This window comes from Lolium rigidum, chromosome 1 (assembly GCF_022539505.1).
Source record: "Lolium rigidum isolate FL_2022 chromosome 1, APGP_CSIRO_Lrig_0.1, whole genome shotgun sequence".
In the NCBI taxonomy this organism is placed as follows: Eukaryota; Viridiplantae; Streptophyta; class Magnoliopsida; order Poales; family Poaceae; genus Lolium; species Lolium rigidum.
Window position 1 is genome coordinate 8475086 of NC_061508.1, and position 17643 is coordinate 8492728.

The window sequence follows — 17643 nt, forward strand, 5'->3', positions numbered from 1 at the left end:
TGCAGGTTGCCTATGGAGACGTTGTTAGGCGCCGTTGTTTGTCTACAAAACCGTTGCTTGGCTTTGTTGGATGCCTCATCTGCCTTTCTTGTCGTAGTTGTCGGGTTATTTCGAACAAAGTGTACCACGACAGAGGCCTATCCTAGCCTAGCAAGGCCAGGTGGCCCATTTGGGCGGCAGGATTATCAAGACATTCGGGCAGCCCAGTTGCTAGAATATGGAGGCCCATACCAACTATAGAAGGTCGAAACCAGATTCCATAATGTTCAGGAAGATGGAAGACTTGTAGTGCAAGACACAACATACTGGTGGGGATAGATTAGGACTCTATAGTTTGTTAGGTCTTTACCTCTATCAAACCCTCTCTATCAAACCCTAGGTTCTCGCATGTTTATATGCCATCCTAGCGGAAGCCTTTAGATCAGGACAATAGAGAAGCCTAGAGCTCAACACCTCGATGTAATGTATACTTTGTGTGATTATAGTGAATTCTAGCAGAACGTAGCAATCTTCCATCGAGGAGACGTGAACCTGGGTAAACCGTAAAGTTACACAATCTCGAGCATCCCGTCTTCTAGTTCCACTACTAACCCTAAGGCGTGAGTACCCTCTAATGGCACTATTGTTGACAATGCAATGACAGTTGGTGCCCACCATGGGACTAGCGACATATGGAGTCAAGATTCCGACGGAAGCCAGTGGAGGCATCGGAGATATTGTGGCTGTTTGTTGGGTTGTATACTCTGGAGGTTCATCCTTCATCACGACGGACAAGTTCACGCTGGCTACGCGCAATGTCGACACCTACTCCATCACCCCGATCAGCGGTATCGACATCTTCGCCGGCTTCACCTCTGTGCAGGTGGCATATGAGTCAATTCCAACCCAATCCACCCTAGATGCAGAAACCGTAGTGGAAGTCAAATCTGGATTTACGCTCTCAGCTAATGCAAGCTGAGTTATAGATTAAAAAAACTCTACCCGGATCCTCTCCACCCTTGACGAGGAGATGGTGGTCGAAAGGGGATCTACGAGTCTGTCCTCCTAGTTGAGGGACCCTAGCTATGATCAGAGGCACTTTATGGTCCATGTCGACTATGTCCTGGGTTCGCCCAAAGACGGCGAAGATCAACACCATGTGCTTCATGCCAAACATGAGAAATCCCATCAGACATTTGATGATATTAATAAAGCAAGGTCAGATTTTAAACGGCTTCAACCTCGGGTCGACCAGGAGCTCAAAAGACGGCTTCACACTCAGCTCGACCAGGAGCTCGGAAGACGACATGCGTAAGATCCTAAGATCACGCGTTGCCTACTAACGCTCCATGAAGAGGATACTGCATCTAGGGATGCTGAAATCTGGAAAGATAGAGGTTTGAGCTTTGGAGCTCCAGTCATCTTCCTTCAACATTAATTATACTAAATTTTATACTTCATCTGGTACAAAATAATTTCCTAAAATTGGATATATCTATACAAAAAGTATGTCTAGATACATCTATTTTTGGACAATTATTTTGTACCAGATAGAGTAATTAATTATATGTTATCATAGTGATATATTAATATACATACTTACTTTGCATTGTAAACCACACAACAAATTGATAAACATTGACTAATATGTTCTTCAGTATCTAGTTTCAATATGTATTATTGAAAATAAAAATGAATATTTATAATAGAAGTTATAGTTTTTTTCCTTTCTAAGGCATTGCCCCTTAACAAGATAAAAAATTGCCCTAGTTGTGAAACCGCTTTCCTGAATTTATTTTCTCAACTAATGAGTTAATACCATCTAGATTTATATGTTTGTATGAGTGTTCTTATTTATTTAATATTATTAAATATACTGGTAGGGATTATGAAGCACATGGCCCAAAATATCTTTAAACAGTTCTACAGTGTATGATCATATAAGCCAATTTATAGAAACTTCTGGAATATAAATTGAACCGTTGACATGATTGTTTTTTCTATGAAATGTGTCTACAGGTTACATGGGTTCATAAATAAGTTAACAACATATCACGTAATTGAAATAGAATTCCTTCAAGTAACAGTTGGAAAGCATAAAAATCTTGCAGGTTCTACTGTTTTTGCACACATAAATTTGCATATTTTATATGTTTACCGCAATGCACTCCATATATATGGGGCTTTACCAATCAATTGCTCTGCCGACCATTGTAGAAGGTGTCTCATCTACCACGTTTTGGTTAATTGAGTTAAATCCATCATTAGTAACTAAACTTGTCTCGCAAAATCAATTCAGTCACCATACTCAGACAATACCATTTTGTGGTCATCGAATACGTGCCGGAGTGTCACAGACGGTCACCGCTCAAAATGGGACATTGTATTTGCTGACGTGGCCGTATGTTGGTCCCAGTGTCAAGTAATTTAATGTTTAGTTAGAGAAACAATTGGAGGTGGTAGGGGCTTTTGTGTAATAGCATCATGGATTATTTACCAGGGAGGCCCGACCAGTTCATTGACTGGAATTTCCCCTCCCTCCAATCCTCTGCTTTACTCTACTTCAGCGACCTTACCGCCGGAGCGCCACCGCAGGTCGCGAGCTGCCAAACGCAGCGGCGCCGATTCGCGAGCTGCGAGCTGCCAAACGCAGCGGCGCAAGGTCCTCTCTTTCAGCGCTCCGCCGCCGGGCCTCTCTGTTACAGCTTATTCCCTGGACGGATAGCAAAGGCCATCGGACTCATGCCCATGATTCACCTGCCTCCTCTGTTTGATCTCTTTGTATTCATCATATTTCCTCCATGAAGGGATTCTGACGCCTCCTCGTATGTTGTTTTTGTGAACGAGCAGGGTGAGGCTGACGACAAGATCATCGCCCGTCTGCGCCGACGACCTCGAGTACAGGCACTTCAACGACATGAAGGAGCTCCCCCCTCACCGCCTCGCCGAGGTCAGACGAGGACTGTATCCTTCTTATTGTTAATGAATCTCTTCTGCTCGCTAACATTCAGACATTCAATGAAAAATACAGCCAGTATAATGCCAGTATATAACTGAAACTTCTGACAGACTAGTTCCAACTGTAGATCTTGGACAATTAGCTGGCTCAAAATATTCAGTCTTGGACTGTGAGCATTTTTTTTATTGGGAATTAGTGCTGCTATGATCTTCAATTATTTGGTTCGATGTGTTTCTTTAATCTGGGAATTCAGACAAGAAGAATGAGAACAAGGAGGTGGCGGTGAACAACTATCTGCCTTCACAAGATGCTTATGAGGCCATCCAGCATTAGAGATCCCATGGAGGTCTGCGGCGTCGTGCAGCTCCCGTCGCCGCAGCACTACAGAGACAACATCCTTTCCGAGGCTACAGAGCGGGTCTGCGGCCGAGACCCGTGGCGTCATCCCGGAGAAGGAGGTCTTGCCATTCGGCTGTACTGATGAAGCGGCATCAGCGAATGGATGATATCAGAGAGTATAGTACTACATAGTACTACAGGCAGAAACCCAACCTACAGGTGCCCAACGCATTTCTGGTTTTCCATAGGTTCCAAACTAGTTCTGGCACAAATTGTAGAATTCTTAGGCTTATTACTAATTCCAAAAGCACTATTAACCACACTGTATTTATATCTAGCTAAAGGACGCTCCTGTGAATCTAGGCGACCAATTCTTGCACAAATCGTAGAATTCTCAGGAACACAACAGATGTTATTAGAACACTGATGTTTACTGAATGAGTTGCCATGATCATATATACTATAAAATAAGATCACTATCTGCATGTTGGTTTGGTTCATCAGCTTCTTCTTAGCAGCCTCCTCTGCTTTCTTTACATCAGCTGCATACTTTGCTTCAAGTATAGCTAGTTTTCTGTCTTCATTTGCTTTGGTCTTTTCTTGTTGCATCTGTAGAAGCCTTTGAGCTAGTTCTCCTTGCCTAATTGTGGTACTAGTAGGCTGTGTAGGTGCGCTTTGGTTGAGCAAGTTTTGTGCAGCTGAGATGAAAGATGAATTAGGAGTAGGCCTCACTTCAATGTTCCTATGCACTGGCCTCTGTAGTTTCAGTGTACAAATAATGCATTAAATTACAAGTAGCATACATTAAATTACAAGTAGCATACATTATGATTGACAGAAAAAGGATCGTTTACTAACCTGGTGAATCAACTGGTTGACAACTAGATCTGGCTGGGTGTCAGTACTAGTGTTAACAGTAGGGGTTTGGTCCTACAAATGAGATTAGTGTTATTTGCAGGTTTAGTTCATACATATGGACATAAATATAGAGAAGTAAAAATGAAATGATCATCTAACCTGGGGTATGGACATAAATATAGAGAAGCAAACTTGCCCTTCAATGACAAACTCTGAACTTGGTCATCATCAGACTCCCCATCTACATTATCTGCATACAAATCATCATCACCTTTACTAACCTCATAATCTGAGTCAACACAGTCAAAGTCAGAGTCATTTTCACCATCACTGTCTTTATCTTCTCCAGATACTTCGCTAACAGGTTCCGAGATTGTTCTCTTCCTACTACTCTGCCTTGTTCTACCAAGAACACATTCCACATCTTGCACATCCATTTGAGTAGCTGACATCTCTGGCTGGGTCCTAGTACATGACTTTGAAGGGCTAATGATAGGGGGCAAAGGAGCAACTGGGAAATGTACAACATCATCATAATTCTTGAAGCTCATATTCTGATCATGATCCAAATAAATCTTGAAGTAGTGCTGCCCAATGTCAACTAGAGTATTCATAAAATTGGTTCCCACTTCATCCCTTATCTCCCTCAATCCATTGTTCTCTATAGTAAGCATTGGAATACAGTAGAAAACCTTCATTCTTCCTGCCACCTCATACCCTATTTCTTCAATAATCTTCTCGAGCAACAAAGGAGACCACATCAGAGTGTCTACTTGATCATAGTAGATAATGTGGCCATCAACATAAACTCTGTTGCAACCATCCCCCACAAAAAATCCACCATGGTTGATTTCAATTGTGAAATATGAACTACATCTACCTGATAATTCAAAATTTCATAATGTAAGTACTAAATACATGAACCAGACAGTTCAGTCAACAATGTATTTTAGCTACTGCAACCTTGAGTAAATGAAAGACAATTGGAAATCTGTGTACACTTCATCACTATCCGATCCATGTGACCAATTTCATCTGAAAAGATCCTTGCTTCAGTAAAACCCAACCCATAAATCGCTCCTAAACCCCACCCAAATCCCCTACTCAAACCATACAGAACGCCTTCAAATTTCGGCTAATAGGTAACACAAATCAAATACAGTACCTGAATTCGACCCCCCTGAACGCTGTATGTACAAAAAAACCCATGGATTTGAGGAGAGATTGACAACGATTGTGTTCTTACCATATATTGGAGCGGGAGCTCCTTCCGCACGCCTCCGAGGAGACATCGCCGCCTCGGATCACGACGATGTACAACAGGCGCACCGACTCCCTCTGTACCTTGCCGCCGATGAAATCCGTTGACGATCCACCAGGGGTAGCAACGACCTCGATGGCGGCGCGGCGGTTACTGCTCCCTCCCGTTCATCTGGGGACGATCGGCAGGATCAGGTTATATTGGTGGAACACCTGGGCACTAATGTTGGGATGTCTCAGGGCCTAAACGATAAATAATTGTTTCCTACTCCACTGACAACGGGTCCTGCAAATCCCCAAGTCGCCCCATACAAAGGCCTGCCTGGGCTAGTGACCGCCTCTGATGCTGCATCACGTATTCGATTACCGTAAAAGGGTATTTCCTTAGTACGGTGACTGAATTGACTTTGGGCATCAAGTTCAGTTAGTGCTAATGGATTTAACTCTGGTTAATTTCGTGGTAGATGACAATTTTTTTGTTTTGTCGTTTCGGCAAAACGGATTCGGGAAAACGTGGAAGCTGATCATCCAGGGTGTGGTAGATATCAGTTTTTCGATTGCACATAGGAATTTAACTCCAATCGGCACCCAAAGAATCTTTTAAGACTTGTGGGACCGCGATGACAATGTCTGTAGGGGATGTTTTCTATGGCCCCACCCTCTACCGTATGATTTTTACGGTTTTACCTACCCAAACAGCTCGGTCCTCGAGGTGTTTGTTCCTAGCAGCTAACTGGGCTCTAGTGGATCTTTTTTGCCCAATTAACCAGAGAAGGCGCTCTCATCCCCTCTGTCCCCCCTGCCAGATGTAAGAGCGCTCGGGCCGTCTCGAGCCTCTCTCCCCCTTCTCCCCGGCGGCTCGGCCGGCCGGAGACGACGGAGGAGAGGGGCTCGGCCTCCTCTGTGCAGCTTTAGGACTAGATATCTAGGTTTTACCATTGTGGAGACTGGTGAGATGCCTTGGGGATCTCAGCTGCTGAGGTGTTTGAGCTCCTCGTGGTGGCTTTTGGTAGCGGCGTGCTTGCTCATGGTGCTCCGGCGGGAGGAGACGGAGGTGTGCACGGATGATGCGCCAAGATCCTCTTCAATAAAGCTCGACTTGGGCTCTCCGGATCGAGGAGGAGAGGTCGATTTGCTTCCTCCGCTCGACCATCGAGGTGGTGGTCACATCAGGAAGCTTCGATCTCTTCTCTTTTACGGATCCGGGGAGCCGTGGTTCCGGAAGATGGCGGTTTCGGCCACTAGATCTCTCTTGCAAATTCATCAACGGGGGACTCAAGCCGGCGTCTTTGCCTTGCCCCCGATTTCCATGGTCGACATGCGGCCCTCGTCCGAAGCTCAACCTCCTCCGGAGGCCTTCTTCAACTCTACGGCTGGAGCACGCCATCGCTTCTTCTCCAAGTGGTTCGTCCCCGGAGGTGTTGAGATGGCCGGCGCGGTTGAATCTTCATCGGTATGGAGAGCACCCCAAGCTACTTCTTCTCCGATCTCGGCGCTCGCGTCTTGAGGTCACCGGCGTGCGGTGGGAGAGGGGCACCCGAGCACTTGATTGCTTTTTAGTCTTTGTTGCTAGGGTCCTTTTTTGCAAATTTCGGTGCCTTTACTTCAAATTCTAGGTTTTCCAGGTTAATAGAAGCAAAAGGGCAACAATGTAATTTATGTACTCACCGCTGTTAATGGATATTCTAGGCCTTTCGAGACCATCCTTGCTCAAAAAAAATTTTAACCAGAGTAGACCGATTTTGCCTTCAAAGTAGCTGCCCTTAGGGACTTTTGGCTCACTACAAAAACTGGTGGAAATCTAATGGTCAAAAATGACCAAGGAGCGTGATCTGACTGTTGAGGATGTTCAAGTAGAGAGAGAGAGCTTCTAGGTGTCTATACATGTTTGCTCGGCGGACTTGCCCTTGTTGGTCTTGTGAGTGCTTAAGGGATGTAAATCTTTCTTTCCTCGAATAAGTTTTGTTGGCATTCTGTTGGATCGGGGTCTAATAAATTATTGCTTCATATTTTTTTTCGAGGTTTACGGTGGGGGGGGGGGGGGATCCCCACCGCTTGTTGCATTCCACGAAAGTAGGCTTGAAGGCCCATGTTCTTACAAATACATGGGGATACAGGGGAGGAGAATACACCAAAAAACAGAAAAAAAAAAAACAAAAACTAGAAAAAGGGAACACAAAGGGGAGGGGAGGTTAGCATTCGAAGCCAACCGAACCCCCTAGGAGGTCAGCACCTCAAAGGAAGACCCCTACGACTTGGCATGGCGAGCGACAGGCAATGACGAAGGACCTGCAGAAACCGAGACCAAAGCTCAGTCAAAGGGCGTCGGATAGCCGAGACTGGGGCGACGACACCGGTGTGCCGACCCCAGGGTCGAAGGGCGACACAGAAACAAGTCATGCCACTAGCACGAACCGAGCAAAGCCACAACTAGGGGCCATCTCGAGGACCTCAAGCCAACCGCCAGACGAGGATCTCCGGTGAGAACTACACCGCGAGCAGGCAGACCAAGGGAGCAAGTAGTGGAATACTTGGACACCTACAGAAGCACACCAAGAAGCGTCCCGACATGGTCGAAAGGCGTCGGATAGCCGAGACCGTGCGACGACACCGGTGGGCCGCCAGCAAAGCCGAAGGGCAATGTGCTACCGAGACCAAGCACAGTCAAAGGGCGTCAGATAGCCGAGACTGGGCGACGACACCGGTGTGCCGCCCCCGTGGTCGAAGGGCGACACATGCAAATGCCACCCCGAAACATCTAGGCGGCTCTGTCGGAGCCACAATGACAACAACCTGATCCCACAGAAGAACTCCAGCGCCTCCGGTGTCCCCGCCTGCCCCATCGCGGGCGCGCCGGCTTCGTCCAACGCCGTGGCGCCGAGGTGCACCAGATCGAACACCCCGTCGTAGAAGGGGAAGCGTTGCGCCGGCGAGAGCAGCAGCGGGAACAGGCCCCTCGCCGCCACGAACTCGTTCATCGGCTTCCCGGCGCCGTCGAGCACCGAGGTGACGACGGTCACCCCGCGCTCCCGCATCCGGGCGGCGAAGTTGGCGGCGCCGCCGGCGACGTCGAAGCCAATCCGGATCTTGGAGGACGCGCTCAGCCGCAGCACGTCGTCGAGGAGGAACTCGTGGCCGTGCCGCGGAGGGGCGACCCAGCGGCGGTTGTCGAGGCCCATGGCGGAGGAGGCGGCGCGGGGCCCGCGGGAGAGGCACCGGCGGCGGGGCAGCGGCTCGCACCCCTTGGAGACGAGGCGGCGCGGGAGGGTGGCGTTGCGCGGGCAGGAGGAGTGGGGCGCGTAGGCCATGAAGGTGGAGAGGAGGGCGAGCGCGGAGGGGGAGCGGAGGCAGGCGGTGGCGACGGAGGACTGCATGTGGGTGAGCCCGGACCGCGCGTCGCGGCCGAGCGGGAGCGCGTGCGGGGTGAGGAAGAGGAGCAGCTCCGGGGGCAGGCCGTCGGGGAGGCTCGCGGCGGTGGCGGAGGCGCCGCCGCCGATCTCGCGCGCGATGGCGGCCACGTGCGCGGAGAGGTTGGAGGAGTGGGTTGCGGCGGGGTCGTGGCGGGGGGAGGCGGCGAAGAAAGCAAAGAAGGCGAGGAGGTTGGTGGCGAGGAGGGAGATGAGCATGAGGAGGTTGAGCAGCGCCGGTGAGCAGAGGCAGGTGAGGACCCGGCCGTGCCGGCGGCGGGACGCCGGCAATTTCAGGGACACTGACCCCATGCCGCCCGCCGCCTCTGCTCCGGTGCTACCCCGCTCGCGCGAGGAGAGGATGGCCTCAGGATTTGCTCGCTCAGCTAGCCGAAACCCGGCGCGGCGCGGCTCCGCGAGGAAGGATCTCGGCGTGCCGGCGGCTTCGGATTTTGCTTGCTTGGCTGCTCTGTGGAGTGAGAGTGAGTGAGTGAGTGAACGAGCGAAGCTTGGTTGCTCAGTGTACTGATTGAGCTGCCGGGTTGGCTTCGTGTCGAACATCTGGTCTTGCAGCTAGCTTTGTTTTAATCAGCTCAGTGCTTGAATAGCGGTATATGAAGCGGAAAGTGCCATGTGCACATGAGCACATGTCCTTATTGGACTTGTGGATTTTTGAAAATTTTCAAAATCTAGCTCTTTTATGTTTTCAAAAATTATGGCATTAAATATGTAGATAGATTTAGATACGAGGAGTGTAGTCAAAAAAGTCCCATTAAAAAATACTTTGTATTTTGGAAAATACAAAAAAGACAAATTTCTGACTATAAATAGTAGTACAATTGTACGTACATTTTGTCAGTCTACTGTCAGAAATTTATCTTTTTTGCATCTCCCAAAATATAACGTATTTTTTGACGGGACTTTTTTGATTCCAATCCTCGTATACACATCTAGCTACATATTTAATGTCATAATTCTTGAAAGCAGAGAAATATGAGAATCTGAAATTTTCAAAAATTCAAAAGTGAAGGGAGCACTGACTCTATATGAAGTGTTTGCCGAGCGTTTTAAGGGTTGTGATCTTAATGATATCATTCAATGGCTGGTGCCAACGCGGGCGTTAGGCTGGTGCCGCCCGTGGCGGGGCGGGAGTGGGGCGGGACGGTAGCGGCACGCGCTGGCTGGGGCGCCCGGCGGTAGCGTCCGCTGCCGCCCGGCTACCGCCCGCGTTGGCGGCGTGAGCGAAGCGGGAGGGAGGCGAGAGGCGGGCGGCGAGCGCCGGCGGCGCGGGCGAGAGTGGGGGCGATAGGAGGTAGGAGACGACCTGGTCGGTTTTTATTTTTATTTTATTTTCTTTCCTTCTTTTATTCTTTAAATCTCAGTTTTTATTTTATTTTCTTTCCTTCTTTTATTTTCTTTCCTTTTTTTACTCTTTCAGTTCAAAATACAAACACAAGTACACACTTGTCATATAGGCTATTTAGAAAAACAAGAAACATAATTTGTATTTTTATTAATTATTATGTAATCGGTAACATTTTTAGTTGAATAAAATAATTTTCTTGCATTATTTTGAATGTCTACAAAAATTCGAGTGAAATAACTTAATGTGAAAAGGAAATGGTGATGTGGAGGAGAGAGAAGTGAGAGCTCTCACTATAGCCCATGCATTGGCAAGGTGGGGTGAGAGTGGGGTGAGAGTGAGAGAAAAGCTGACGTGGCGGGGCGGGAGGCGGGCGGTGCATTGGCACCAGCCTTAGGGCGGGCGGTACCGCCCGCCGGGAGGCGATAGTGAGGTGAGACGGCAGCGCGGGGCGGTGGATCCACCGCCCGGCGGTAGCGCCCGCTACCGCCCGGCTGCCGCCCGCGCTGGCGGCGAGAGGGGGGCGAGAGCGAGGCGGTGTGCTGGCGGGTCGGGGCGAGAGCGGGGGCGAGAGGGAGGGGGTAACGGCTAGCTGACGTGGCGTGATCTGATTCGTCCACGTCAGCTAGCCGTTGGGGTAGCCGTTGCTGGCTCAAAAAATTCGAAAAAAAGCTAAAAATCCCAAAATTTCATCCCCACCCCCTATAAATACCCCCCATATGGTTTCACTCACTCCACACCCATTTCATCTCATTCATCTCCTTCACTCTCTCAAATCTTCTCCACCATGTCTGGTTGGACTCTTGCAGCCCGACGGGTCACCAGCCTTACACCTAGATGATGTCTCTCCGACACATCGTCGCTCCAATGTCGGTTCTTCGCCGTTTCCCCGAGTTATATACTCCTTCGGCACACCACCTCCGGGGCCATATGGTCCATACGCTCCACCTCCGGCGCCATATGGTTCATACCCTCCGCCTCCGTATCCATACCCCCACCACCTCCACATGCTCCACCTACAGGTAGCGGGAGTGGGACTGTACCTCCTTACCCACCACCTTCGGACGGAGGAGGAGCGTCCAACGGGCCGCGATAGGGCCAAGGCCGCGACACGTAAGGATAGGAGGAAGGGGAAGGAATCCTCATCAAGCAGTGAGGTAGCAAGTAAATCCTTCGCGATGAAGAACATGTGGAATGGTTTAGTGAAGGCTAAGCTACTCAAGCAATGGAACAAAATGAAAGACAGATCAACCGCCGACATGAACGAAGCAGAAAAGCGCAAACATGCGAAGGCTATCCAGATGGTGGAAAAAGAGCTTGGTCTGGAAGATAATGACAACGAGGAGGAGGAAGAGGATTAGAATTTATTTTTTATTTATTATGTAATTTTTAAAATTTATTATGAAATTTTATTTATTATTACGTAATTGGTAACATTTTGAGTTGAATAAAATAATTTTCTTGCATTATTTTGAATGTCTAAAAAAATCGAGTGAAATAACTTAATCTGAAAAAGAAATGGTGATGTGGAGGAGAGAGAAGTGAGAGCTAGCACTATAGCCCGTGCACTGGCACCGTGGGGTGAGAGTGGGGTGAGAGTGAGGGTAAAAGCTGACGTGGCGAGGCTATAACAGGCGATGCACTGGCACCGGCCTTAGTAACGGTTCGTAGTATTTTTTCGGTTGCAATGTTAATTGTAACTGAAAAAAATCACAGTTGCAACCCGCTTGAAACTAAAAAAAAAAACTCGGTTGCATCTCAACTTGCAACTCATATGCACGATTATCGATCAATCCAACGGTGTAAAATTGACTGACCACAAGTTGAGAACTAGCAAAACCCTTTTTCTGAACAAAACAAAAAACTTCCACTTTCAGCGAAGAGAGTTGGCCCGTTAATTCGACAATCCGTACAAACATGCTCGCCCGATTGCTATGGTACATGATTGTCGCGAGGCCTTAGCTACTATACCTCGTGCACTGAACACACAGGCAGAATACGAGCTTCACCCTCGAGGTTGCTCGGCATCACTCTTCCATGGACTCGCAACTTCAACTTCACTGAAGAAACGACCACCATGGAGAAGGTAACCACAATTACCATGTACTGGTATGAAGTTAGCTAGAAAATTATATAGATGCCGTCAATCCTTCATGACATGTTAAATCGCTGATGTGGCACCGTTAGGGAGCACGTGAGGCCGAGCTGCCGCTTATTTTGTTCTTCAAAAAACCCCATATGAATTTTGTCCTTCTAATTAGCACGACCACAACTAGTTTCCTAGCAAGTTGGAGGAGGGCTATGGTGATTTCGACCATGTGTTGAAGGAGGTGCAACAAAAGCTCGATGGTGGCAGTTGGTTGTTGTGGAGGAGGAGGGTGACCTATGTAGATGAGGTTGAAGTTCCCCTGCGTGTCGAAGAGATCCCGGTGTTCCCACTCCTCACTACGGTATGTATCTTGGTAACGATTCTGTTGATTTAGGACTTCTAGGTGTATAATTAAGGGTAAGAATTGACTGTAGGTTGCTTCGATGGTTTGTACTACTGCTTGTTGTCCTTCTCAAGTAGGCATGTCAATTGGTACTCCGTATTTCATTTTCCTTTTACTGCATTTTTTCTGGCACTTCGCATGTTTTTACTAGATGAACCACACAGAGCTAAGAGGCTAATCCGGCGGTACCTACTTTGCCAATAGCTCCATGGTATCTCCAAATTGGAGGGGCTATTTATTTTTCCAATTGCGGCTCACGTACTATGTGACGATCGTCTCAAAATGCACTTCTTCCCTTCTAAGCATCCATATGGGTAGATTTTAAGCATCTAAGTTGTTGTTCATGCGTATATTTGTGTTTTGATGGAAACTCATAGCTGCATCTAACTTACTTGCTGTAAAAAGAAGGGTGGATTGTTGCATACACTTGCACTGATTTGATCAATGAAATGATGTGTTTTTTTGTTAGAGCGTTCCATCATCATATTTAGAGGAAAAAAGATGTGAAATATATGTGTGTATGCAGCGGAAAACTCACAGTTGAACCGGGCGGCATATGCTCTGCCCACGCGGCGCGTTTTAAATGGTGCGGCACAAACTAGTGATCCACGTGGGTGTTGTTCTTGTTTTGATGATACTCTAGAATACAAACTGAATACAGTAGTAGGACCCGCCTCTGGATAAAGAAGCAATGGCCAGTCCCCACCGCGGGACCACATGTCCATATCTGTTTCTCCACCGACGACGGCGCGTGACCTTGGGCCAAAGCTGCCGTGTAGCTGGGGTAAAGTAGCGGAGAGGAGTATCTGCCGGCGGAGGCGCGGCACGCACGTGGACACGCGCGAGGAGAGGCGGCACGGCTGCAGCCGTACTACACGGGGCCGCGGTCGGAGATGGGCGGTGAGCTGGACGGCGCGCAACAGCACGCATGCGCACGACCAGAGCGCCGATGGGCGGCGTGGTTGACGGCGCCATGGTCGGCGGCCTTCGCCTCGTCGTCGTCCGGTGCCCGCGCCGGGGCAGTGTGAGCTGGAAGACAAAGAATATGAGTTTTGCCACACTGGGGAACAACCCCTGTACACCTCTATTTATAATAGTCTTGTGGTGGAGTACAACACATGTATGAATATCAAACGCTAGACCATTCTGCAGTTTCTTAACTAGACAAATAGTCCTAAGTGCTAGTGCTAGCTATTCATCTCCAATGCGTTACAACATGGAGCACTAGCTTCTCCACTAGCAGACTCATTTAACATGCCCCCTCAATCTGAACTACAAGATATTAGATTCAGATTGTGTCGTAGGCGATCTAGAATGAGTCGTGTAGCCGGTTTGGTGAATGCATCTGCCACCTGGTCTTCGGATGATACAAATCGAACATCTAGTGCACCCATGGCAACCTTCTCCCTGACAAAATGGAAATCAACTTCTATATGTTTTGTTCGTGCATGAAACATTGGGTTTGCTGTCAGGTATGTTGCGCCGAGGTTGTCGCACCATAGGACCGGTGGTCTTGGTTGTCGTACCCCCAATTCCTTGAGCAAGGATTGTACCCACATTGCTTCAGCCGTACCATTTGCTAACGCCTTATATTCCGCCTCTGTACTCGATCGAGACACTGTGGGTTGCTTGCGAGAGCTCCAAGAGATCAAGTTTGGGCCAAAGAAAACAGCAAAACCTCCGGTTGATCTTCTATCATCAACACATCCAGCCCAATCCGCGTCAGTGAAAACACTAAGAAGCGTTGATGATGAGCTCTTTATACTTAGCCCCGTGGACACGGTTCCTTTCACATATCTCAAGATACGCTTGACAGCCTCCCAATGAACATTTGTGGGTTGTGCCAAAAATTGACACACTTTGTTAACTGCAAAGGAGAGATCGGGTCGTGTCATTGTGAGATATTGGAGCCCTCCTACCATGCTTCGGTATTTCAACGTGTCATCTGCACTCAAGGCTTGACCACTCTCTCTTGATAACTTATCGGTCACCGACATAGGCGTTGAAACTGCCTTGCAATTCTCCATATGTGCTCGATGGAGTAAATCGAGAGCATACTTGCGCTGAGAGAGTATGATGCCCCCTGAATTGTAAACAGCTTCAATGCCAAGAAAATACTCAAGGCGGCCAAGATCCTTGACTGGAAAACATTGCGAGAGAGACTGCAACAAACGGTCGATGGTTCGTGGGCAGGAACCAGCAACAACAATATCATCCACATATACCAACATGAAGATGGTCACTGTACCATGGGAGAAGATGAACAAGGAGGTGTCGGCCTTGGATGATGAGAATCCCAATTGATGCAGCTTGTCACTAAGCCGTGAATACCATGCACGTGGTGATTGCTTCAATCCATAAAGAGACTTGTGAAGCTTGCATACATAGGATGGGTGCCGCGGATCCTCAAAACCGGGCGGCTGCTGCATATAGACATCCTCATTGAGAAATCCATGGAGGAAGGCATTACTAATGTCCAATTGTCGTAAACACCAACGGCGAGAGACTGCCAAAGTTAGCACAAGACGAACGGTGGCGGGCTTCACAACCGGACTAAAGGTGTCCGTGTAGTCAATGCCATACTGTTGTGTAAAGCCTCGAGCAACAAGACGGGCCTTGTACTTGGCAATGGAACCATCGGGACGATGCTTCAGTTTGAAAATCCATTTACTTCCAACGATGTTGGTTCCAGCTGGCTTGGGTACCAGGCTCCAAGTATTGTTTTGCTGAAGAGCAGCATATTCTTCCTCCATGGCTTGCCGCCATGATGGATCTGCGAGCGCAAGACGATGAGAGCACGGCTCAGCAAGAAAAGCGCGGCGACGTGGATCATATGTGATGGTGCCGTCTGTCCGGTGCCGAGGCCGACGAATATTATCCTTCAGCCGAGTGATCATCGGGTGATCGTTGTTGATTGTCGTATCAGCTTCAGAAGCACGCGAGGCACTAGTAGGGCCTGACGGAGGATGCGCTGGAGACACGACCATAGGGCTTGCAGGATCCGCTTCATGTGGACTGCAAGTAGCATCCTCATCTTCGTGAGCATCTTCAGGTTCAGCATGTGAACATGGTGGAGTTGTATGCTGCGGTATCGAGGCAGCACTTGGCTGAACAATAGGTGCATCATGCACACGAGTACCATGTACGTTCAGGTTACCTGTGCCTGCAATAGAAGGGTTAGGGGCTAACAAAGACAGGTTATATCTATTCACATGATCATTTATAATTACTGGCTCAGACTGAGGGAAGGAGGTAGAATCAGTACAGGATATTGGGCGATCGATGATTGATGTGTTTGCAAAAGGAAAACGTGTCTCATCAAAAACCACATCTCGTGAGATATAAACCCTGCCTGTTGTTCGATCAAGACATTTATAGCCCTTATGCATGGAGCTATATCCTAGAAAGACACAAAGTTTGGAACGAAAATCCAACTTGTGAGAGTTATATTTACGCAGGCTTGGCCAACACGCACAGCCAAAAGTTCTCAAAAATGAATAATCTGGCTGAATATTAAGTAGGCGGGTAATTGGTGTAGAGTTCTGGAGAACTTGACTAGGCATGCGATTAATTAGATAACATGCAGTGAGGAAGGCCTCGTCCCAAAAACGAACCGGTAGAGAGGAGTGTGCGAGAAGGGCAAGGCCGGTTTCGACGATGTGTCGGTGCTTACGCTCCGCGATGCCATTCTGCTGTGATGTGTGAGGACAAGAGACACGGTGTGAGATGCCAACATTTTGAAAATAGCGATGCAACCTATGGTACTCGCCACCCCAATCCGATTGAATAGCACGAATTTTAGTTTGGAGGAGTCGCTCAACATGAGCTTGGAAATTATAGAAAACCTGCTCAACATCTGATTTACGTTTTATCAAATATATCCAAGTGTAGCGACTATAATCATCCAAAAAACTCACATAATACTTAAATCCTCCCACGGAGGCACGAGCAGGTCCCCATACATCAGAATGAATAAGTTCAAGGGGTGAAGTTGTTATACGACTCGATTTATTATAAGGGAGTTGATGACTCTTGGCGCGTTGACACGCGTCACAAACTAGGGACTCCTGACTCGAAGAACATAAAATTTTATTGGACTTGAGAATGGTGTTGACGACTGTGGGAGTAGGATGACCAAGCCGACGATGCCAGTCATGAGGGGAGACTTTGGTGCTCGAGGATGCATGGTGGATGGACACGGGCAGCGATGAAGATGAACGACGGATCGGCACAGGGTAGAGGCCTCCCCTGCTCCTACCTTGTAGAATTATTTTCCTCGTGGCCTTGTCCTTTACAAAAAAGGAATGACGGTGAAATTCAATGAATACATCATTTTGAGAGACTAGTTTGTAAACAGAAAGAAGGTGTTTGCTTATTCTTGGAACGTGAAGAACATTCTTAAGAACAAGAGGTCTATTAGAGCCAGAAATTATGGAATGACCAATGTGAGATATAGGCAAACCTGCTCCATTTGCCACCTGAACCTGATCTTTGCCGTGGTAGCGTTCTGGCATGGATAGCCTGTCGAGGTCACTCGTGAGATGATCCGTGGCACCAGTGTCCATGTACCAATTTGGATCGATGTCGTAGTGACCGGTGGTTGCAGAGTTGCCTCCGTGATAATCCTCCTGCTGGTATGCATGGTTGAAGCGATTTCGGCATGCCAGCGCTCCATGCCCAAAGATGCCGCACACCTGGCACGTAGGACCATTGCCGTGGCCACGACCACGACCACGCCAGCGCCCACGCCCACGCCCGCGTCCGCCACCACGGTATCCACCATTTCGACCGCTGGCATTGTTGTTGGGGCGACGCTGCTGGTTGCGACTGTCGGTGTTGCGTCCGACATTGTTGGCGGATGATGAGAATTCCACTGGTGATGTGAGCTCATCACGAGTATCGTGACTAACGAGGTACGAGTAGAAATCTGTGAGAGTCACCTCTCTATTGTTGTTGAGGATGGTGATCACAGTGGTGAGGTCCTTG

The 17643-nt window shown here is 48.3% G+C and overlaps 1 protein-coding gene across 1 annotated transcript; it reads right to left on the reverse strand.

Moving 5' to 3' along the window:
- Positions 1-4242: 4242 nt before the first annotated feature.
- LOC124703683 lies at positions 4243-9114 on the reverse strand. The gene is made up of 2 exons (XM_047235908.1): positions 8058-9114; positions 4243-5015 (listed from the first exon to the last, which is right to left on the reverse strand). The coding sequence occupies exons 1-2, from the start codon at positions 9112-9114 to the stop codon at positions 4243-4245; spliced, it is 1830 nt and encodes a 609-aa protein (XP_047091864.1).
- Positions 9115-17643: the final 8529 nt, after the last annotated feature.

Bases quoted from the DNA above. Each gene is read 5' to 3' on its own strand.
- LOC124703683 (XM_047235908.1), bottom strand. From the start codon at position 9,114: ATGGGGTCAGTGTCCCTGAAATTGCCGGCGTCCCGCCGCCGGCACGGC. The intron at 5,016-8,057 runs GTGCTTGGTCTC...TTGAATTATCAG, and splicing joins CTATCTGACGCCCTTTGACT to GTAGATGTAGTTCATATTTC.